Raw genomic sequence first — 23133 nt, 5'->3', positions numbered from 1 at the left:
GAAGGGACTATAGCAGACATAACCAAAACTGTAGCTCTAAGTCAAACACAAGCACTATTCTGCCATCACATCTAGATAATTCATTCCAGAGAAGATACCCACCCAGGGCAGGAAGTGCTAGCAGGAAGTCCCCTTTATGTCACTGTACCAGATGTTTTTTTGGAATAAAATAATAAACATAGCTCTTCCCACTAAGCGTAAGGAATGCTTCTCTATTATAAACACACATGATCTGAGAAAATGTACTTAAGGCATTTGTTTCAGGAATGCATGAATCAATAGCAACATATTCTCAAAGCAAACTGTCTGTAGAACTTTTGTTACGTAGTTGTTTTGTGGAGTTATTCTGGTGTTCTGTGGGAGAAGAATCTCTTTAAGAAACGTACCCATAGCATTGGACTTGTAATAATGTTTTTCTTTGGTTTGGTAGATATATGCATTGCCTGTGATATCAGTTTATGCAGCAACTGAACACTTCAGCCCAAATTCTGTCCTCAGGAGCAACCAGACAGCAGATTCATGTGTCTTTCTGACGGTGAAATTTAGCTATTAACCTAAATAAACTGCTCCAATATGTGCCTTAAATTCTGTCTTTTTAATTCTGTTTTTTCAATGTTAGTGGCAGCAGGACTAGTTGCAAACACATGTGTAAGGCTGGAGTAACTTCATGAAGTTGGCAGACATTGCAGTTTTGCTCTGGCTCAAGTGTACTAATAATACATATATAACTTCTATTTTGCTTCAGAAGTAAACTCATGTTTGGGTAATTTTTCACTTGGATAGAAGCCTTTCATTTTGAGGAGGCCTTTGATGTAGTAATTTGAATTTGCTGTGGAGCTTCTATGTGCTGGTGAGCTTGTAGTACACACCAGAACTGCAGTGGGGGAAGAACCCATCTGAGAGAAAAGAGCTGGCATTTTGAGCTTGGTGTGCTGAGAAAAGAAAGAGCAGCTGAGGCTTAGAGGGATTTGTTCTGGCTTGTGAATGGGATTTAGGCAAGGTTGTACCCTGCTTAGCCATGGAAACCACAGAGAAAAATGCCAATGTGAGAGTCACTGTTAGTTGTCTTGAATTGCCGTGCACATGTTAAGAGCTGAATTTAGCTAGATTTCCCCTTCCCACCATCGCTTTCTGCAACAGAGCTGTAAAACTAGGTTTTTTGTTGGTTTGTTTTTTTTTTTTTATGTTTTGATTTATAATGCTGGTGAAATAGTGAAGAACATTCACCCTCTGGCTTCCACTTTCAGCTTCTCAGTCTCCTCCTTCCCTTTATACAAGTGGAAGGTGTTTCTCCAGGCAACTGTAACCCATAAAACCCATAGGAAGTTAAATAAAGACATCAGTGATTTCTGGGGGGGTTGGTGTTTGGTTTTTTCAGCTTATTGCAATTAGATGAAGCTATAGACTTATCATCATCATGTCCTCCTCCATTTACACATTTCTCTTTGCAGAACCATCTCAGGAGCAGAATCCAGCCAATTTGATTTGTCATTTTCTCTCTGCAAGGCCTTTCTACCCTCAAGGGAGTCAACAGCTCCCCCTAATTCAGTGTTATCCACAAAGTTAGTTAGTATACCTTCAAGTCTTACATCGAAATCATTTACGAAAACATCAGGTAGAACTGGCCCTAAAATGGATCCCCACTTCTGATTATTTGTTAAGGGCAAAGAGTAGAGGGAAGGGTAGCTCTAGTGTGTCAGGATCAGTGGATGGACCCACATATATGTAGCCTATGTGACCATAAACTTCTACCTGGGGAATCACAGAAGCATAAAATTATTAAGGTTGGAAAATGCCATTAATATCATCCAATCTGTCCACCTACCACCAACACTGCACACTAAAGCACATTCCGAAGTACCACATCTCTATGTTTCTAGAATACCTCCAGGGATAGACTCCACCACCTCCCTGGGCAGCCTGTTCCTTTACCTGATCATTCTTTCAGAGAAAAAATTTTTCCTAATATCCACCCTGAGACTGGGACCATGTTACTGATGTGAGCCAAATAGATTATTCCTTTTAGGAAATATCTGTATTTCTTTGAAAAAAAATCAGTAATATTGATCAGTTTCTGCCTGCACAACCTCTCTGAAAGGTCTAGTTCTGCAGCCATATATTAAACAAAAGCTATGCTTTCACCTCAGAAAAAGGGTTTATTTTACCTTTTGGACTGTGGGGAGGAAAGGGTGATACCTGATTACTGCCTTTACCACATCTTCTGTCATCTCTGCAGCAAAACACTTCCATGATTTTTCTGGATCTTTGCTGATCATAGTGCAAGGGATCTCTGTTGTATGTTTGCAATTACTGCAATGGCTAATTTATCATACAGAGGTGACATCACTTTTGAGCTAAACTCTTCTGAATTTTGAGGATGTACCAGGACTACCTCTGATTCTTCCCTTGGATATCCAAGTGCATAACTGGAAGTTTTTCTGTCAGGTGAGATGTTGATGGCTTGATGGTTGGACTGGATGTTCTTAGCAGTCTTTTTCAACCTTAAAGATTCTATGATTCTATGTGCAGGAGGAATAGGCATCTTCTTTGCACTCTGCTTGGCTTAACTTGTTTAGGAAACCTCTGCTGAGGCGTGAACACTTCATGGTTCTTAGAGATGATGAGCCACAAGATGTCTAGTGTAAGTTATCTAGTGTAAGACTGAATATTTGTTGGCTGTATGTGAGTTACTGCACTACCTTCTGAGCTCACAAAACACTACAGTCCAGTGCTAATTTGTGCTAACTAACAGGGAAAACATTGAGAGTCTGAAAGAGAAGGGAGATGGTTTCTCTCTTCACATAGCACGAAGCTGAATCCATGAAATTTTGCTTTAGCAGCCAGGACATGATTTATGGAAAAAGAAAGGAAGAAAGAAAGAAAGAAGGAAAAAACAAACCCTCCGATTCTCCACACTTAATGCTAAAATGAATTTTGGCTGACCTTTGTATTGCATTCTTCCACCCACTGCATACCTCCAGTCAGAACACTGCATTCCCCCCAGTCAAGGAAATAACTAAAGAAAGTTATACAGAAAGAAACTGTTGGATCAGAGATGAATAGGGTGGAAAGATATGGAAAGAGATAGAAGGTCTCTCAGGAACACCCATGAGGTTCAGATGATGAGGAAAGGGCATGAAACTATACGTGGAAAGAGAGCTTGCAGCCTAACTGGATTCAGAACTATCTTGTAATATAGAAACAGTTTAAATTGGGCTCTGTTATGACTGAGGATGAGGGGATGTGGCTCTGGGCAGCCTGATCTAATGGTTGGCAGCCCTGCCCACAGCAGGGGGGTTGAAACTAGATGATCTTTAAGGTCCTTTCCAACCCAGGCTATTCTATGAATACTGTGTCAAAGCTTCTATAAAAAGATATCTGGAGTCCCAAGTCATTTAAAATGGGAAAGGCGCAGGGGTTGGTCTTGTAGTTGTCTTGACAAAAGAGGGCATAAATGTGATATCTATAGAGAAGAGTCCTGAGATGGGTGGAAACAAAGGTCTCAGTAGGAGTGATTTCAGTGAAACCTTTGTGGCAGAGATTTATGGAACAGAGAAGGAAGGCAGAAGCTGGAGAGCTTCCATGTAGGAGGCATTTCTGCTTTTGAGGTATTTAGCAGGGTAAACTTGAAAATGCAAGGATGTGGAGAAGGCTGAATGGTTTGAAATACCCATTCTGGTCTAATTGTAAAGTGTGAGCTGTGCTGTGTGCTCAAGGGAGTAATGCTCAAGTTGTTACTATGCCTGAATTTCCTAAATAAACCTCCTAAAAATCCTTTGTGTCACACCCTTGTAAGGTGTGGTTGTTAGACATAGATTCCATTTGCAGTCTGAAATTCCTCTGTGTCTCATTTGGAATATGTGGTAATACCAAGCACAGAGGTAGTTTCATTCCATCAGAGGGCCAGAGAGATACATGGAGGGTGATGTAGACATAGTCTGCCAAGGGGCAGAGAGAGAAGAAAAATGCTCTTTTCCAGCCCAGTATTTCCATGAGTCCAGGTCCAAATGCATTTATAATGTTTCCAGATTAAATAAAAATATTAAATATGTCAACTGCTGATAGTCAACAGTGTTAAGCCTAGGCATGAAACCATGACTGCAGAAGGAACAATATTGGTATGTCCCATTATAGCCCTTCCCCTTCCTCTAAACCTTTTAAAGGTTTATTTTTATCTTAATGGAAAGAAAGTGACAAAGAGGTGCAGGCTGGCAGGAAGTTCAGCTCAGAGCATTAGTGGCCACACTGGAGCAAGATGGTGAAGCATTTGAGGCAAACTCTAATTGTGTCATTTAAAAACATGAAGGAAAAAAAAAAAAAAGAAAAGCAAACAGCAAGAGATCTGTTAACTGGTGTCTCAGAATCTTACACGAACTGCTGGGCAAACAGCAATGAAATGAAAGAGCAAAGATGAGGAGATATTGTACCTACATCTCAGCTCAAGATATCTTCAATTCCTTCGTTACACTAAATAGCTCTTGGCAAGTATTTGGTGTGCACTGTTTGAGAAACTAGGCACTGTTGTTTCTAGTTTGGCCTATAAGTCCTTGAAGACAGTTAAAGCCTGAAAGAGAACATAGAATTTAGAACTGCAAATAAATACAATGGGGATAATTATTTTTCAGGTGTTTCTTTGGAGTCTGTGTGACTCAAATATTGCAGAAATTGAGTGATGCTGGGAATTAAATTAATCAGAAGCTCTCTAGGATAAAAATAAAGCAATGCCAACAATTTGCTTTTAATAATCTCCACCCAAATGAAAAAATAATTCACAAAAAAGGAAAATATGTACCAAAAAGTAAAATGAAGAGTTGTGTCTCTTTCCTGTGGGACAGGTGAGGGGACAAGTCTGCTTTGTTACAAGAGCATATATGATAAACGTTCCCTAACACTGGAGTTAGTGGGTTATGACCTAACTCCGAAGACAGGAGGATATTCCCAATAGAGATCTGGCTTTTTCTTTCTGGCAAGTCTGCTCTATTTCTCTTTCCTGTTTACAGAAATATCAAGGGCTTTAGTTTTTAAAATCTTCACTCTCCAGAGAGAGAAATTCACGTTGTCTCCTGGAGAACAAAAGGTGTTTCTGAAAGAGATTGTCCTTTTGATGGAGGAATCTCAGATCTTTTTATACAATAAATAAATTAGAAAAAATAATGAAAATGTGATCAAGGAGTGTCCCTCTCAATGCTCTTTCCAGTTTTAGTGTTGCTTTCAGAGCAGTGAAAGCCAAGCAGGAAGTGTGGAGTCCCCACCCAGCTATATTTCATTGCTCTCTCAAGCTATCATAGCAGCTAGGCATGAATACACCTGCTCCTAGATTAAGCCCTGAGGTCTGGGTTCTTTTCAGCAGACATCCAAACATCAGCAGTAGGACTTCTCTGATTCTGAGCTTCATTGGGGTAGATGTGCTAGTGGGAATATAATGATACCAGGATGGAGTCAGCCTAACTTATTTTAGATGTCTTCTCCAGGATAGCATGAAGTATGTCTAGTGCCTGATTTAGTGACTGGCAACCTTGCCCATGGCAGGAGAGTTGGAACTAGATTATCTTTCAGGTCCTTTCCAACCCAAGACATTCTACCATTTTATGATGTCCTACAAGTACTTATATCTCTTTAATGGGTAAGATGGGATCTGGAGTGATGAGCACTGCAATTGTCTGCATGTATTCATGTGGATGTAACAGAGAAGCCCAACTTTCCCAGCCTATTTATCCCTATCAACATGCAGTTGCTGTGTGACTTCCCACTATGGCATTCCTAATGGATCCAGCTACAAACTCATTTGTCAAGTACAGAAAAAGAGAAGGGCTGCTTTTAGAGAAACCTGGTCCCTGCACAGATATAGCTGACACAGTGCTAGAGGAAGTTTGAGAATCTGCACTCCGAGATGGGTTGGAAAGCTGTACACAGCCTACATTTAGGTGCATTTACAACAGTTGTTAAGTGGCAACTAACGAAGCACAAACTTCCTGTTTTTAAGGTCCATCTAGATAAGCATCTGCTTCAGGTGTTGTAGATCCCATCCTAGAATCTGAGGATGACCATTGGCTTTATTAGCATCCTCCTGTTTTGTGTGATTTCCACAGAGGGATGAAAACCAACCTTTAAACAGCTACAAATCTGTGCACCCACATTAACTCCACCTTAGCTAAATCACTTCTAAAGTCTGAAAATAGACCTGAGGCTCCTGTCTTGACTTGTGCACAACAAATGCAACAGGAGGAAACCACATGAGCTCAGCAGTGTCCAAACAGCCATTTCTGAATGCTATATATAGGAGACTTGTCACTGATACACTCAGCTTGCTCTAAATACAGCATCACAAGATGGCCCACGGACATTTAAAGGGAAATCCCCTGTTCCCATGCCTGCCATGGGCCCCAGAAAAATCTAGAAGCCTCATTTCTATATGGCAAATGCTTAACCTGGTTTTGCTGCGTCTGCAAACCATGGGGAAGGGCTATTCTGGAGAGTACCACCCCTATGCTGAAGTCAGGTAGTTCCATGAAGTTTTGGGAGGCTTGTTTGTTGCCAGGAGTCTGCTACTGCATCAGCTCCATTAGAGACTGATAGCTCTGCCTTCCCTTACCCTCTCCCTCCACTACCTTTGTGAGCCTGGCTGCAAATGGGGGTCACTGACTCTGAAGAGAGGGGAAATCCAACAGCTACGCAACTTCCCAACACTTTCATCCTCTTCCCCTGACCCACACCATTGTACAAGAAATGTGTGAGAAGCTATGAATGCCACCCAGAGGGTTTCTGAATGCTTTCCTTCGCAAACAGGCTGCTGCTATCTCCACTGAAACAGAAGGTGGTACAGGCACCCAAAACAAAAGTCACATCAAGGACATAGTTTTCTTCTCAGGAAGAGTGATGGTGCATTGGCACAGGCTGCCTATGGAGGTGATGGAGTCACCATCCCTGGAGGTGTTCAAGAGAAGGGCAGATGTGGCACTGAGGGACATGGTTGGTGAGCATGGTGGGCATGGGTTGATGGTTGGATTAGATACTCTTAGCGGTCTTTTCCAACCTTAACGATTCTACATTTCTATATGCCTATTCCTAGCTGCTTACATGAGCTGTGGGATATCTGGAGGCAGGGGACAGAAGCAGAGACCCATAGCCATCTTTGTTGCCATGTACTCATGAGGATGCTTCCTGACAGCTGCAAGAAGACTGAGGTGTGTTGAGTTATGCTGACATTCAGGTCTCCACCATCCACATCCATACACTCCCTTTCCCTTCCCGTTGGTCCTCATTCAGTAAATTGCCATCTATTTCTGCATCATGTGTGCATCAGTTTTCATTCAGTGAAACACAGAAGCATCAGTTCTTCTAGAGGCAAACTGCACTTGTTTTTTTATTGGAGGAGAGGTTGCAGATGGCCCTTTACTAGTAGATGCATTTCATCCTCAATTTTCAGATGCCTTACAATAGTATCCTTTCCACTGAGAAGTTAAGCAGATACTCTCTATACCTATTGCAGCTGCTTCTAGCGTTAAATTAAACTGCTGCTATTACAGTGAGCTGTTTCTGGAGTTGAGTGTGTCATTCCTTAATTGTTTATGGCTGTGGATTTGAGCCAAGTAGCAGTTCTGTAGTAGCAAATGCTGGAGAGATGACCTGTAAAACAGATGTTTGGGCCAAAGCCAAGGTGGTTTCAGGAAAGACAATGAGAGAGAAGCAGGAAGCTGATTATCAGTCTGATTTATTAGACAGAGTGAAGAAATTAACTCCAAAGCAGAGCGCTCACACAAGGTTGGTACGACACTAAATTTGGGGTTTAGGCAGGTTTTAGCCAGCTTTTGCAAGGCTTATACGAGCAGCTGTTGGTTTCCTAGAGCTAGCACTGAGTGAGCCAAACCTACATGCTTTGCAGCTGGGAGGAAATGCTTGCCTGTTTCATGGTGGCTACCGAACATCTCGTGTGGTAGCCTAGTTTGTGTGAAATCCTAGCACACGTCTTGCAGATCTGATATAGTGCAGTGGAATTTCTGAAAGTTATCATGGCTTGGGAAACATGATCAAAAATACATCTCTGCAATGGAAGCGTTACATGTGAACTGATTGTACTCAGTCAGCCCCTTTGCTCTCAGAGAAGGAGATTCAGCATACACAACAGAGCGATCTAAAATGAGACCAGTTCACCACAGGGTGCCGGTTTCTGTCACAGGTTTCTCTCTGTTCCTTTGTCTGGAGCCCAAAAAACTGTTCACATGGAGACACCATTGCCATGGAGATCTAGGATTGAGATCTGTCCCACCTATGGTTTCACAGCATTGCAGATTGTTTGAGACTGGAAAAGAGTTCTGAAGGTCATCTTGTCCAACTCCAGTGCTCAGGCAGGGCCTCCTGGACACTGTAGACCAGAACCATGTCCAAACAACTTTTGAGTATCTCTAAGGTTGGAGGAGAAACCAGAATCTCTTCAAGAAACCTGCTCAAGAGATACAAAGCCAAAATGAAATATAGACATGGGAAGCTGGGTTTCCAGCTTAGCGTTTCTTGGTTTTAAATGTGATTTATGGATCAGATCCACAGATATGAACATGTACTATGTAGCATATCTAAACTTCAGTTTTTGTAGCAATGATATTAGTAGGACAAGGTGTCTTCACAATTTTAACTGTATAATAATAATATTCCTGTTACAGAGATTTTTTTTTTCCTTTGATCAGATTTCTGTGCTTCCGTCAATCCAGGCAGAAATGTGTAATTGTAGAGTCTTGCTCTTGGGAAGAAATAACCATTAGTATCAGTACAGGTTGGGACAGAACCTGCTGGAGAGGAGCTCTGCATAGAAAGACCTGGAGGTCCTGGTGGATGTCAGGTTGGCCATGAGTGAGCAGTGTTCCCTGGTGGCCAAGAAGGTCAAGGGGATCCTGGAGTGCATTAAGGAGTGTGGCCAGCAGGTCAAGGGAGGTGATCCTCCCCCTCTACTCTGCCCTGTTCAGTCCTCACCTTGAGTATTGCATCCAGTTCTGGGCTCCCCAGTAAAAAAAGGCAGGGATCTCCTGAAGAGAGTCCAGCAGAGGGACACAAAGATGATAAAGGGCCTGGAGCATCTCCCCTATGAGGAAAGGCTGAGCAAACTGGGTCTGTTCAGCCTTGAGAAATGAAGACTGAGGGAGGATCTTATTGATGTTCATAAGTATCTTAAGTGAGGGAGACTAAGGGACATGGCCAGTCTCTTTTCAGTAAACTGTGGGTCATGGCAAGGGAAAATGGCCATAAAGTGGAGCATGGGAAGTTCCACACCGATATGCGAAGGAACTTCTTCACGGTGAGGGTGACGGAGCACTGGAACAGGCTGTCCAGGGAGGCTGTGGATTCTCCTTCTCTGGAGATATTCAAGACCTGCCTGTACACCTACCTGTGCAGCCTGCTGTAGGGGCCTGTTTTGCAGGGGGATTGGACTCAGCGATCCCTTCCAGCCCTTACAATTCTGTGATCCTGTGAAATTTCAGCCTTTATGCCAGGGACGACTCATAGTCCATTCGTTGCTCTACTGTGCAGTGTCACAAATGTCTCTCCTCATATAGCTACCTGTACTTGAATATCTAAATATAAGTGGCTTCCAGAGAAGGTTCACAAGGCACCTGGATAACATGTGTCTGCAATACTCTTCAGAGAGATCGCATGGGAAGGAGAGTCTTCATATGTTGTCAGTGCATGGATTGTCTTTATGTAAGTTAAAAAAATGAGGGAATTGGCGACAAAGCCTCCTCTTCTCAAATTGCTATCAAAGAATAACTGCAGTTTGCTGCACAGGCACCTGTTTGCAAAAGTCTTGGAAAGAGTGGCAGTCAGAGTGCTCAACACTTGTGATTATTCAGGACAGGTTAGTTGGTGGTTCAGCCTCAGTACTAACTGTAGCTGTTTGTCTTCATTTCATAAAACAGGAAGAAGGAGAAGATCTCATCATATCCAAGAGGCAAGTGAAACAAAAACCCGCTGTGACTTGGCCATGCACTAACACAGAGTTCACAGAATCATAGAATCGTCTGAGTTCGAAGGGAGCTTTCAGGTCATACAGTTCAACACGCCTTCAATGAACAGGGACATCTATGGCTAGGAGGTTCTGATTTTACTGTTGCCCTGGACTTTTGCACTGGCACTGATGGAAACTCATCACTCCACACTGCTGGGTAAGAGAGAAGGCACTCAAGAACAAGACTACATCTTGTTTTCTCAAGTTTTCCTCTCTCTTTGATGGTCCTGTCTCCTGTTTCCCTGAACAGAGAGTAGAAGATTTAAAGTCAGCCAAGCTAGAAGAACTCTTACCCTCATTCTTACATCTAAGAAAATCCTTTCCATGTTGTCAACAACTGTGATGACCAGAGAACCCTGTCTAGCCAAAGACTGAATTTGTATATCAGGAAAAATCCCTTTACAGGTAAGAAAAAGGCATTCGCAGCAATGAATGTTGGTCGTCTGATATGTGAAACTAGAGAAGTTATCCTTGGGATGGAGCAATTCATATGTAAGAGGAAGAAGAGGCTTGGGTTGTATCCCACCCCACACATTGTTCATATTTTTTACTGTTGTAGTTGAAAAAAATACTCGGCAGATAACAGCTGCTGGTAGTTCATTTAACTTCGATGGTCCAAAGCACAGACAACTACAGTGAAGTTCAGAGTGTCTCTTGTGCTCCATTGTCTGGAAGGGGAGCCAAGAATAGTGTGCTTAGAAGTTTGTACAAAAGTTGGGTGGTAAATGCCAGTCCTTGGGTCCAGATGGCACAAAGATGAGCACCATCTACAGCAGTTAGTAATTGCTGGATTCCCTAAATCTTCTCATTTGAAGCTGTCAAAGAGCCTGCAGGGAAGACCAACCCAAAGGCTTTATGTTTCCTGGCATCTTGCTTTTTTTATGTTTCTGTTTTCAGCTGCCTAAATCCTGAGATCCCCTTTTTATTTTTATTATTATTATTATTTTGCTCCACCCTCTATACAGTATGGTTCATACAGGCTGAATTGTCTCTTTATAGCCTCACTGGTGGATATGGGTCAGCACCCAGTCTGTTGGAAGCCTAAGATTATTTCCATGCTGTATATAAATAGTATGCAGTTATTTCACGGTTTCATGTTCAACTTCCAGGCGTCCAACAGCCTTATATTCTCAAAACCCTTTCTGTTCACATAGCTTACAGCTTCGGGAACACATGACTCAACATAAATTACAGCAAAGGTTGTCCCAGCCTAGAAAGCCCTGATTTGGCTTCTGTGTATTGTTCTCATTTCTGACAGCTGATGTCGAGTCTCAAGTCCTCAGAGCTTCTATCATGGGTCTTTCCTGGCTTGCGATGACTTCAGCTCTGTGCTTAAGCTGACAGCTACGTTACATTACACTGCACACATTCAGCAGCACTCAGTCAGTCCGTCGTCTTGTGGGACACTGGAGGAAGTCAAAGAGCTTCAGCTGGATGGATAACTAACGGCTGGTCTTCTCCTGGCTGGTGAAGATAAGAGGCTGGTTTAAAACCAAGGGAATATTTAGACTCTTCCCAAATATTGCCTTGTCTTTTGTTTGACGCAGGACTTGTCATGTCTCCCTTTCTGCGTATTGGTTTATCCAACTATGACAGTGGCCCTTACCTGCCATCCCAAGGGGAGGTGATTAACCCTTACTGCGCTGTGATGGTTAAAGAAGCCGTGGAGTCAGGTGAGTGGGGAGGTGTTAAATGTGAATGTGAGCTTTTGTAGAAAACATGTTGCTTACTGTGCCACTGCTGTGTGTGTGGGAAGCACGTGGTAGATCTTTATAAGGTTTTATAAAGAGCTTTTTGTGGCTAAACATGGGGCCAGGGTGGATTCAACACCATGTGCAAGAAAATCTGATTTTAAGATGGTGCTTAACGTCTCTGTCTTCAGTGTGAGATTTTTATCAACTGAGTTGTGAGTCCCAGCATGTGACACAGCTGATGAGCTGCGCTGTACTCAGTTTCACTTTTATACAAGCAGCTGTTGTTGTTTTGTCAGTTGGGACTTCAGACAGATAAAATCTGGGTGTCCTAGAAATATCCTGGAAGAGCTGTCTTTGTTTATCACATTTGCTGAGGAACTGACAGATCCAACAACTCCCACCATTAAATAAAAGCTCTCAAACATCCCCGGGCTTTGCAGAGGGAGTTAATGCCTCTGTGTAATTGCTGTACGCTGGGAAACGTTTGAAGCTGAAACCTCATCCTAAGCTATTTTTTTCTGTCTGAATATACAGATTGTTACACACTTTTCATAACTGAGCAGTGCTGGTGTGTCCTCTTTGGGAAAAGACTTCTTACATGTCTTATGCTTGTCTTAGTATTACACATAGCCTTAGTGAGAGGATGAAAAGTTCTTCACAGCCACAGAGATCAAGACCTTCAGTGTAAGGGAATTTCTTATGCTGGCTGTTATTTACCTTAAATCTTTGATAAATTCCTAACTTGACTTCTGTGATCCTTTTATAAGTTAAATCAACTCAGAAATCCCTCCTTATTATATGAAAAGCGCTGTATCTCAAACCTCCAGGGTGTGTGGAAGTAGTTTATAAAAATAAATTTTAGACTTTTTAAATGATTCAGTATTTCCATGTTTTTAAAATTCAGCATTTAGAACACTGAACATTGGCTTTGTTGAAATTACACTTTCAATGGTTCTGGAAGATGTGATGTCTGATAAATTCAGAAGGAAAGAAAATGATGCAAGATAAGATATTGCTAAAATCTCACTTGTTACTGAAAATATGATCTATTTCAGCTCTGTGCTCAGTTTGGCTGTTTGCTTAAATGAGACCTCTGGAGGAGTTGTAACTCAAACTGAAGCCTCAGCCAGTTCAAAAGTGAATAAAGTCAGTTTGGGCAGAACAGACCTATATTAATTTGTCTTAGAGCTGAAGGTGTTTTCTGGCATCTAATGAAAAAAATATACAAACTAATGGATATAATTTCTGTGCTGTGGAGAACATTTAGTAATAGTAGTAGTAATAAAAATAAGAATAATACCCTACCGATGAGAAATGAAGTAGAATGTATTTAGAAGAACTTTCATTCATTCATGAGGACGAAATAGAGGAACAATGACATCATCCTATTAAAAGATTTCTGTTAGTTGAGGTGTAATTGCAATTTTCTGGCAGCTGCTCAGAGCACTCTGGAACAGACAGAGGATTTGACTGCTAGTCCTAATAGAACTGTTAAGGTTGGAAAAGACCACTAAGATCATCTAGACCAACCGCTGACCAGGATACCCACTAAACCAGTTCACTCAGTGCCACCACTCATCACTCATCACAGGAACTTCCCAGGATTAATTCGTCTCAGAATCACCCCTAGGAGGTATTGCTCTTAGTTTGCTGCTGGTAGAGGGTGTCTAAATCATAAAATCATAGTATGGCTTGGGTTGGAAGGAGACTAAAGGATCATCAGGTTCCAACCCCCTGTCACAGGCATGGTTGCCAGCTGCTAGATCAAGTACTAGATCAGATTGCCCAGGGCCTCCTCCAATCATGTTGATGTCTAACCTCATCTTAAGGTGGCTAAGCCAAAGTGAGGCAATGGTGGGATATGTCTCTCCTACTTCCATCCTTCTGCAAGGATATCAGTTCTTGAACAAGTTAGCTACACTCGCATTGTGGCCCAGAGGAGCAAACATGGATTTTGGTGATGGGATTCATCTCTTCTTAAGGCATACAGCTAGAATGGATTTGGTGAATCACACCTTGGAAACTCCCAGTGCTATATGCTGACTCTGGGGGCAGTTCAGTTTGCTCAGAGGTACGTGTCTGATATGCAGTGACATAAGCCCACAATGCTAAATGCCAGAAATTATCTCAACGTGACCATCCCAAGGAATTGCTCCATCAGGCTCAAAGAAGCAAAAGACACTGAGGCTCACAGGACAAATGTAAGCTGAGAAGATCTGAAACAGCTGCCTCCCTGGTTTGTTGGGTATTTTTTTGCTCACTGTTTACTCCCTAGTTCCCTGACTTCACAGCAAATCGGTGGCTCAACAGTGATGAAATTCAAAACATTTGTATTTTGATACTCTGATATGCAAATTTTTGGCAGAAGTGTCATACCCATGGAACAGTAGTGTATCAGCTCCACAGCTTGTAAGACATACAAACAACCCTGACACTGAGCCACGTTCTGTTCTACACGGGCAGTAAAACTCCACAGCAAATTATTGCCACATAACAGAGAGGTCAGAATGCAGGGCACAGCATGCCTAAATGCAGAGCTGAATACATGGAATATAATCACATAATCATGAAGGTTGGAAAAGACCTCTAAGATCATGTAGTCCAACTATCAACCCATCCTCACCATGCCCACTAACCAATGTCTCTCAGAGCTACATCTCCATATTTCTCCAGCAGCTCCCGGAGCAGTGACTGACTCCATCACCGCCCTGGGCATTCTGTGCTAATACCTCACAGGTCTTTCTGAGAAGGAAGTTTTTCTCATATCCAGTCTGAACCCTCCTGATATAACTTAAGACCATCCCCTCTCATCCTAACACTGTTACCAAGGAGAAGAGACTGACCCCCACTTCACCACAGCCTCTTTTTAGGCAGTCATAGAGTGTCATAAGGCCTCCCTTGAACCTTCTCTTCTCCAGAATAAATAATCTCAGTTCCTTCATCATAGATTCAGTCCCAAATTCATGCACTATCTGTCCTGGAACTCTTTTGGTTGATGTTTCTTTTCTGGCTTTTGCAAAGTCCCATTATAAATTGCACTAGGAAAGTAAGAAGAGAGAATGGCTTTTTTTTTGTTTGTTTCTTTGCAAAAGAGAAGTGGTAGATGATAAGTACACCTGGTTCCTAAAAGGGAAAGTTTGGCCCTCATTTCACCAGTTAAGCCTGTGAACAATGAGCTCATCACAGAATCACAAAACTGTAGGAATTGGAAGGGACCTCCAGAGATCATGAAGTCCAACTTCTCTGCCAGAGCAGTTCCCCTAAAGCAGATAAAAGAGGAAGGCAACCAGATGGATCTTCAGTATCTCCAGAGGAGAAGACTCCACAACCTCTTTGGGCAGCCTGCTACAGTGCTCCATCACTCTGACAGTAAAGAAGTTTTTCCTTTCATTAGTACAGAACTTCCTGTGTTCCAGTTTCTGCCTGTAGCCCCTTGGTCTAGTGCCGCACACCACTGAAGAGTCCACCCCCATCAACTTGACTCCGGCACTTAAGATATTTATAAGAGTTATGAGATCTCCCTCTCATCCTTCTCTTCTCCAGACTGAAGAGTCCCAGGTCTCTCAGCCTTTCCTTATACAAATGTTCCGGGCTCTTGATCATCTTTGTTGCCCTTGTCTAAACTGTCATACATGAAAAGTCAACCCCACTTAACAGATGAAGATGGATTCAGCTCAGACTGAGGTTCACTAAAATTTGGAGAAACTGAATTTGAAACTAAGGTTTAGTAGCAGAACCATTCATCATACCAGGCAGGTCAAGGGTGAGAAGTGATTTTCTGCTGTGGGGCTGACTGCTTCTCAGCCTTGTAATGGAAGGCAGTGCCATGGTTAGAGCATCCTGCAGCTCAAACCAAGTTTATGTGGCTAAAAGAAGCATAAGACTGCTGCAGAACAGGCAGATATTGGGTTGTAGAGTGAAATTTCAGCAAGCTGGTATTGCTTGAAGGATCCTGCTTGAAGGATCCTCTTTTCTGCAAAATGCTTTCTCAGATTTATCTCATCAGCATAGTTTACATCAGTATCTGTGGCAGTCATTTTCCTTCCACAGGAAACCAGTGTATAGAGTGGTTTTTGTTATGATCTCACAACCCTGATACTTGTTTCTTCCCTGATAAACGTTCTCCTATTTCCTGAGAAGACTATTGTACAATCAGGAATCACCGTTTCCTTTTTCCTCCTTCTCTTTAGCTTCCAATAACTTTGGAGTTTATTTCCTATTGTAAATCCATCTTGTAGTTGTGGGTATTATACTGTATCATGGGATTTGTCTGACTAGATGTGGATATCTACATGTGGAGTCTACATTCAGTATCTACTCAGTGGAGTCAATGCACACAAAAGTGGAAACTGATTTTCTCTAAAGCAGATGCTTGTATTTGGGCAACTGAATGCACTCTAACTCCACTGATTTATGGTGACTAAATTCCTTTCACTGGCTCTGAAGACAGCCAATATTTAGATAAAATGGATATGGTCATACACATTGTAAAAACCTTAAGTGAGATGAAACCCTTCCCAGGTTTCACTTCACACAGTAATTTCCTAAGATGCTCTAACATAATCCATTAGCCTTCCTGTCTGGAGAAAGACCTTGAAGTAAGTAGATAACATAAATGTGTCTTACGGACTGTAGATTAGTGTCGTTAGTGCAAATGAGAGCAAGCCTACTCAATCCAAACCACTTTTTGCTGACAGAAAATGGCCAAGTGTATGTGCAGAAGAAACCCACCATGTACCCACCCTGGAACAGCACTTTTGATGCCCACATCAATAACGGCAGGGTCATGCACATTGTTGTCAAAGATAAAAGTGCTGAAATGGTTTCAGAGACCACGGTGGAACTCAAGGTGCTGGCGGAGAGGTGCAAAAAGAGCAATGGGAAGACAGAAATATGGGTGAGTTCTGTTATCTCCTCTTGTGGCACGTGATGGGGAGCTGCTGTGGGGTGGGGGAATGCCTTGTGTCTATATGCCAGACAGTCAACCACAGGGCAGAAGGAGATGGCTACCATCTAAGGAATAGTGTTTTGAGCCTGCTTGCATTTGGCTTGAAAGAAAAACTTCCATGTATATCAGCAAAAAGAGCATAACACGTTCATATTATCTGCTGATGTTAGATTGAAATGTGCTCTCTCTTAGCAAGGTCTCTGTTTCACATAGGCTGTGCCCACATATTACTCTTCACTTAGCTAACTCACTGGGGAAAACTGGTAATTGAGTGGCTAAATGTGAATTATTCTATGTACTCTGGGGAAACAGCTTTAAAAATGTAATCTAATGTCAAGGAACTGATTCACAGCTGCCTGAGTTCAGAATTATGGCAGAGTTCCTTCAAAATCACTGGAGTTGTAGTGGAGTAAATTGGAAGTAACAGTCTTCATAAGGATGCTAAATGTAAGGTTGTATTCACTGACAGTCCAAGCAAGAAAACTGTTGATAAAAGTATTATCCTGTTACCATGTCATGAATAACAATAAAGTAGGAAGACATCTGGAGATAAACTGATTTCCTGGAATTGTTTTTTGTTTTGTTTCTCCTACTAGTTCTCAAGCTAAGCTGCTAAGGTTAAACAGACAGCAGAAATGTCAAAAATGCTTTGGCTACTTATAAGACTTAAGGGCAAGATCTGACAGAGAATTGCACTTTTAACACTTATCTTGGAAAGAATTAAGATATTTAGGACTGAAACAGAAAACTGAAATGTCCTGCTCAGGATCACTCCAACCCAAAGATTAATAGATGTGAAAGACTGTAGCTTGGTGAAGAAGAGAAGGGAGAAAATAACAGCTTTCTTACTTTTCTGTGCAATGGCACTGCTTCACCTGTAAGGAGGAGTAGTAACCCAGGTGTGTGGGGAAGGCACTGTTGTGGTTCTCAGGCTGAAGAAATCTCTGAAAGCTTTCTGAAAGGTGGGTCCAGATTTAAAACAGGCAGATATGCGTGAAGATTGGAATAGATGGGTATTTTGAGACTCAATTGGAGGACCGCAAAACACCTGAGAAGGTCTGTAGCATCACTTATATTGCCTGTAATGAATGTTGAAATTGTAGACCCAAGTTTCTAAAGATTTCAGCATTCTTTTAAGCACATGTGTGATGGTACTGGGTTTTCAGAGACTCTTTTACGTTCCCCTTGCACAGTCCATAGGGAATGACAAAGTTGTCTCTGTAGATATGCTGGTCCAGATCTATTGTCTTAAAACTTGCCTGTTTTTTCTGTGTTTTAGTTCCATTTATTGGTATTATCATACGGTTTTGATAAGATGTGATCTAACTTTGTGTCTCTACAGTTGTTTGTACCTCTCCATATATTCTCCCATACCAGTATGAGCAACCAAGCAATTAGCATCCATTCATTAACTGCCCTGGGAAATAGAGGTAGCTTGAGCCATATGAAGTAATTAGTTGCTTATTTGAATAGCTCTGTAATGATCACACTTCTTTTTTTTTTCTTAATTTTTCACTTATCACAACCAGCTAGAACTGAAACCTCAGGGGCGAATGCTGATGAATGCAAGATACTTCCTGGAAATCAGTGGCAAGTGATTTTGTTTGTTAATTGATAAATGTGATTTCTGGCTATGCAGACCATAGTGTATTCACTGTAAGCAATGATGGCTTTATTACTGATATATTCATAGGAACTATCACCGTGTTTTGAAATGAACACTTCAGAAATGTAATTCCTGTTGTACGGTGGGGATGAATATTATTCCTCTTTGATTTGCAAGGCAAATTTCTGGCTGTTTTGCTACTGAAACTGTATGTTTTCTCATTATACAAAGTAAGAATAGATACATAAGAAGCTGGTTCCCTTTGAAATCGTTGTTCATGAACATATGCATAAAGCGTGTACCATGCTGTGCATTCTAATGCAGTCATAAAGGATAGGATTCAACTTACAGTTGACAACACCTAAATAGACATGTAAGTTGTACAGCTAAAATCAAGAGCAGTCAAGGCAAAACAGGAGTCTAGAGAGTGATTCATCTGATCAGATGCACGTGCCTGCTGTACAGTGAGCTCAGCGTACATGTGTGTTTGTGTGCATTTATAGGTGATACAGATAGATAAACCCACGTAACTCATGTTTTTTACTGTTCTTTGGTGCTAAACAAGGTTAGAATATAATATTTAACTGATAATTACCTTTTCTTGGAAAAATTCTGGTCTGTATTTCAAAGAAGCACTAGGAATATTCAAAGGAGCTCAAAATCCCAAGTTGAAAGTAATTTTAGTGCTCCTGTAGGAATGGTAGACAAAAAAAACATCTAAACAAGCCTTATGTAGGTTTCAGATAGAAATATTTCTTAAGAATATTAATTCCCATGAGTGAATCATCAGTTTCAGACATTCAGTATTTTTATCAGTTGTATTTTCTCAAAGTACCTGCTCTGGGCATTGTACCCTAATAAATCTTCTGTTTCCTTTCCCTAGATGCAAAGGACCTAGCTGACTGTGAGAATGAAGCCTTTTTCTCCTTGCATCAGCGCAGGGGAGCCATCAAACAAGCCAAAATCCATAATGTGAAGTGCCATGAGTTCACAGCCACCTTCTTTCCACAACCTACATTCTGCTCTGTCTGTCACGAATTCGTGTGGTAAATGAAAATAGAGCCGTGCATTTTCCCCCTTCAACCTGAGGGAGCAGCTCTGCTCCTTTGTTGAATATCTGTGCTCTTATTGTCAGTAAGGGCAGCAGGACATCATCCTCGGCATCATAAATGCAGGAGTTATTGCATCATTTCAAGGTTGTGGTTCACAGTTGTAATTCCAACTGTGAAAATTCCCTTCATTTTTCTAGTGTATTTTTTATTTTTTTGGTTTTTTGTTTTGACCTGATGTACAGACATCTCTAATCTGTACTTTGCTATTTAGATGTTGCAAAGTTCAGTATGTGAATATGTATGGGAAAGTGTGTGAAAACCACAGCTGGCAATAAGAGTAAATGAAGATATTTAGATTAGAGAAACTCTCTGAAGACTGATAAAAAAACAAGGCTGTTTTATTCTGTTTCTTTCATAAGTGTTTCTCTCTTTTCTTAAGTGGAAGCTTTCAGAAAACTCAGAAGTAATCATTTCTCTGTTTATTGCAGGGGTCTGAATAAACAAGGCTACCAATGCAGACGTAAGATTTTTGTTGTTGCTGTTGATATCATTGTTTACTTGGTCCTTTCTTAAGAGACGTTTGCATTAATGACACAACACGCTTGTTCTTCCAGAATGTAATGCTGCCATTCATAAGAAGTGCATTGATAAAGTAATAGCCAAGTGTACAGGATCAGCAGTAAACAGCAGAGAAACAATGGTATGTATTACTTACCTGGCTGTTTTTAAAACAAGTGTCACTTAGATCTTTCCTACACATCTGTATAAGAGCTTCAGCTGAAGCAAAGTATGTGACTGAACTACAAGCAATGTGATCTGATCTGCATCCTTCGGTTTTTGCATGCTCTGTGGTTCTATTGACTCCTACTTGTGATTTACTCAAATGCAGCCACTGAATAAGCAGTCGTTGAATCAGGCCTGACATTTTTCTAATGTATGAAGTATAGCTCAGAGGGAAGTTATGTGCAAGAGGTGGAGAATTACTTAGAGGGAATTCTTCACTATCCTGGGTTAAGCAGGATATCTCATTGAATTTTTAGAGCAGTACTTTAATATCGCAGTATGTGCCATATGAGATTTTGAAACCAACTAGAGGTAGACCTAGCATCCCCATTATTAATTTATTTTTTCTTATTTCTGTTTGTAATAAAGTTTCTTTTTAACGGGCAAAAGCAGAACTTAAACTCTTGAAAAGACCATTACCTTCTTTCTCCTGTGTTCTGCAGCTTTAGTTTTTCTCCAGTTCCTAATACTTGTTCCTTTTCTACAGTCTTTAGAGATGAGAATCATCTCACCTGTATTCTGATGTCTCTAGTATAGATAATCACATCTAGTTTTTTCATCTACTTTAACTCCCTAAATACAAAAAGAAAAAAATAGGCTTTTTCCAGAGAGTGATTAATGAAAAAAATGTAGACATCTGTTTCAGGATGAGATTAATCAATTTGGGAAGTACTCTTGTTTTTCCATTGAGCATTAGGGGCATCTGGGTGAGTAGCTGAGGTGCAAACAGCTATCTGACTGGATAAACCAAAACCAGGGATTAAATTACCCAGTGAAGAATAAAGCAGTAGTAAATTTTCCACCTAGTGTGGTACAAACTTGAGGACTGTTAGCTTTTCATGTAGAACTGAAGTGGACAGAAGTGATTCACCAACGTGGCTTTGCTGTTGCAGTTCCACAAGGAGAGGTTCAAGATCGACATGCCTCACCGCTTCAAAGTCTACAACTACAAGAGCCCAACGTTTTGTGATCACTGTGGCACGCTGCTCTGGGGCCTTGCACGGCAAGGGCTGAAGTGTGATGGTGAGTTCCTGAGCTGAACATGGAAACAGGCTGTTGTCTTCAGAGGGCTGCAATCTAAAAAGCCAAATCTAGCTTCTCTCTGAGATATGTTTGAGATGATATCGGGGTGGTAAAGGTGTGGTCAAGAGGCCCATCCTTGGAGGAAGCTCTGTAGGAGGGCATGTGGTCCACGAGGCTGATGAGTCAGTTCTCAGAAGTACAGAAGAAAATTCAGTGCCACCTCCTCTTCACGTGGTTGGTCTCTACACTTGGCCAACAGCAGTGTGTGTTCCTACCCAGCCTGATGCTCAACCCTTTACAGCTCAGCAGTCCTCCATTGTCCTGACACCTCTTTTCTTTCTTTCAGCATGCTGCATGAATGTCCATCACAAGTGCCAGACAAAAGTAGCAAACCTTTGTGGAGTTAACCAGAAACTAATGGCAGAAGCTCTGGCATTGATAGGCAGCACTCAGCAGGTAAGTATTTTAAGCCATGGAGATGTGGAGAAAGGAAGATCAATTGACCAACGTTTAGCACAGTGCAAGAATTAAAGACATTATAGGAAACACTGTCGGTAATAAGTTTTCACAGGTTCAGATAGCTACCTCCAGTATTAATGGAAGAGAAATCCACTCAGAATTCATAGAATAGTTCATAGAATCATAGAATGGTTTGGGTTGGAAGGGACCTTAATGTTCCAATACACCTGCCATGGGCAGGGACACCTTTCAGTAGATCACATTGTCCAAAGCCCCATCCAACACAGCCTTGAACACTTCCAGAGATGGAACATCCACTGTTTCTCTGGAAAACATGTTCCAGTTTCTCACCATCTTAACTGTAAAGAATTTCTTTCTAACATCTCATCTAAATTTACACTCTAAATAAGGATTCTTGTGGTGCCTCTTAGCTCTTGAGTATCTTCAAACAGGGATAAAATTTATAGGTACCCTACCCATCATATTTTGGTTCCTCAGATATCCTAAGGCAACAACTTTTCACATACAGTAGATGTTTTTCCATCTGTAACTTCCTGAGAGTGTGTGTATCAGATTTAACTCTATATGGTCCTAATCTTTGTGCAATGAGTTGACAAACTTCCAAGTAGGATTTTCTTTTTTTGTGCTTTAGCTTCTTTATTTTCTGTCTGCTGGCTCTCTGCAGCTCCTTGCCCTGTACCTTTGAGTCACCACTGAGAGGTGAAGAAGGCAAACACTATGTACTTTCCCTAAAATACTCCTTAGTTCCAGAAATTTAGGTCATAGGAGCTTCTTGAGGGATAGCTGGAGATTTAGTAGTTGAATAACCTTCAGTACTTTTCCGTTTCTTGCTTCTGTTTCATCACTCCTGAATCCAGGCAAACTCTTACCCTCTATAGCATCCCAGGACAAGGAGTTTCTCAAAGTGACATTCAATCAGTGTACAGGGATAAGCTTGCAGCACATTCCAGCCTCCAGTGTTTTGCCAGGTTTCCCTTCATAAGGAGCTATTAGGAAGGGAGACGCTAAAATGGCCTTTCTGTGGTTAATTATGGACACAGACCACTCTACAGAATGAGGTATTTCTATATTAGCTTTACAAGCACCTGTTAGCATCCACACATACAAGAAGCTTTGGTGAAGCTTGTAGTCATCAAACCCCTAAACAGTACAGAGATGCTCTTTTCATAAGCAAAGACCTCTTCCAGATCTTGGCTTCTATGACAGTCACACTCAAGAGGAAACTGTACAGGAACTCAGAACATAACATTTAGCTCAAAAGTCATTTGCTCTTTTCTGTCATCCAGGCTCGCTGTCAGCGTGATTCTGAACAGATATCCAGGGATGGACCTCTCGAAATTGGGTTCCCAGTTCTAGTGAGGGAGGTGACGCCTCTTCAGGCAGTGCCAGCATCTACAACAGGAAAAAAAGGTAATTTACCCTAGTGGTACAGTAGGGCAGCCTTTATTCCAAAGCAGACCATGGACAAAGCTACTGAGGGCTCAGTGGCCTGTAAGGAAAGTTAAAGTCCTGGAAAGACTCCTTATTTGTCTGCTTTGTGCTCAAATCAGAGA

At 41.5% G+C, this 23133-nt stretch overlaps 1 protein-coding gene across 3 annotated transcripts in view; it reads left to right on the top strand.

Moving 5' to 3' along the window:
• The window catches only part of PRKCQ (protein kinase C theta), a 44802-nt gene that overhangs the window by 6015 nt on the left and 15654 nt on the right, over window positions 1-23133 (top strand). Inside the window, exons 2-12 of one of the 3 annotated variants that reach the window (XM_032441329.2) lie at window positions 9906-10151; window positions 10245-10399; window positions 11542-11667; window positions 16386-16585; window positions 18166-18226; window positions 19126-19288; window positions 19783-19814; window positions 19909-19994; window positions 20971-21100; window positions 21447-21556; window positions 22867-22990. In XM_032441329.2, the coding sequence (XP_032297220.2) occupies window positions 11550-11667; window positions 16386-16585; window positions 18166-18226; window positions 19126-19288; window positions 19783-19814; window positions 19909-19994; window positions 20971-21100; window positions 21447-21556; window positions 22867-22990 (1024 nt within the window). In that variant the 5' untranslated portion in view covers window positions 9906-10151; window positions 10245-10399; window positions 11542-11549. Of the gene's footprint in view, window positions 1-9905; window positions 10400-11252; window positions 11668-16385; window positions 16586-18165; window positions 18227-19125; window positions 19289-19782; window positions 19815-19908; window positions 19995-20970; window positions 21101-21446; window positions 21557-22866; window positions 22991-23133 lie in introns of all 3 variants that reach the window. The other 2 variants (XM_015865623.3, XR_014946987.1) reach the window with 2 other exon arrangements.

This window comes from Coturnix japonica, chromosome 1, assembly GCF_054131305.1.
Source record: "Coturnix japonica strain WE chromosome 1, WE-NBRP24, whole genome shotgun sequence".
Taxonomy (NCBI): Eukaryota; Metazoa; Chordata; class Aves; order Galliformes; family Phasianidae; genus Coturnix; species Coturnix japonica.
Note: the sequence above shows the minus strand (reverse complement) of the source record. Positions and strands in the feature narration are given on the sequence as shown.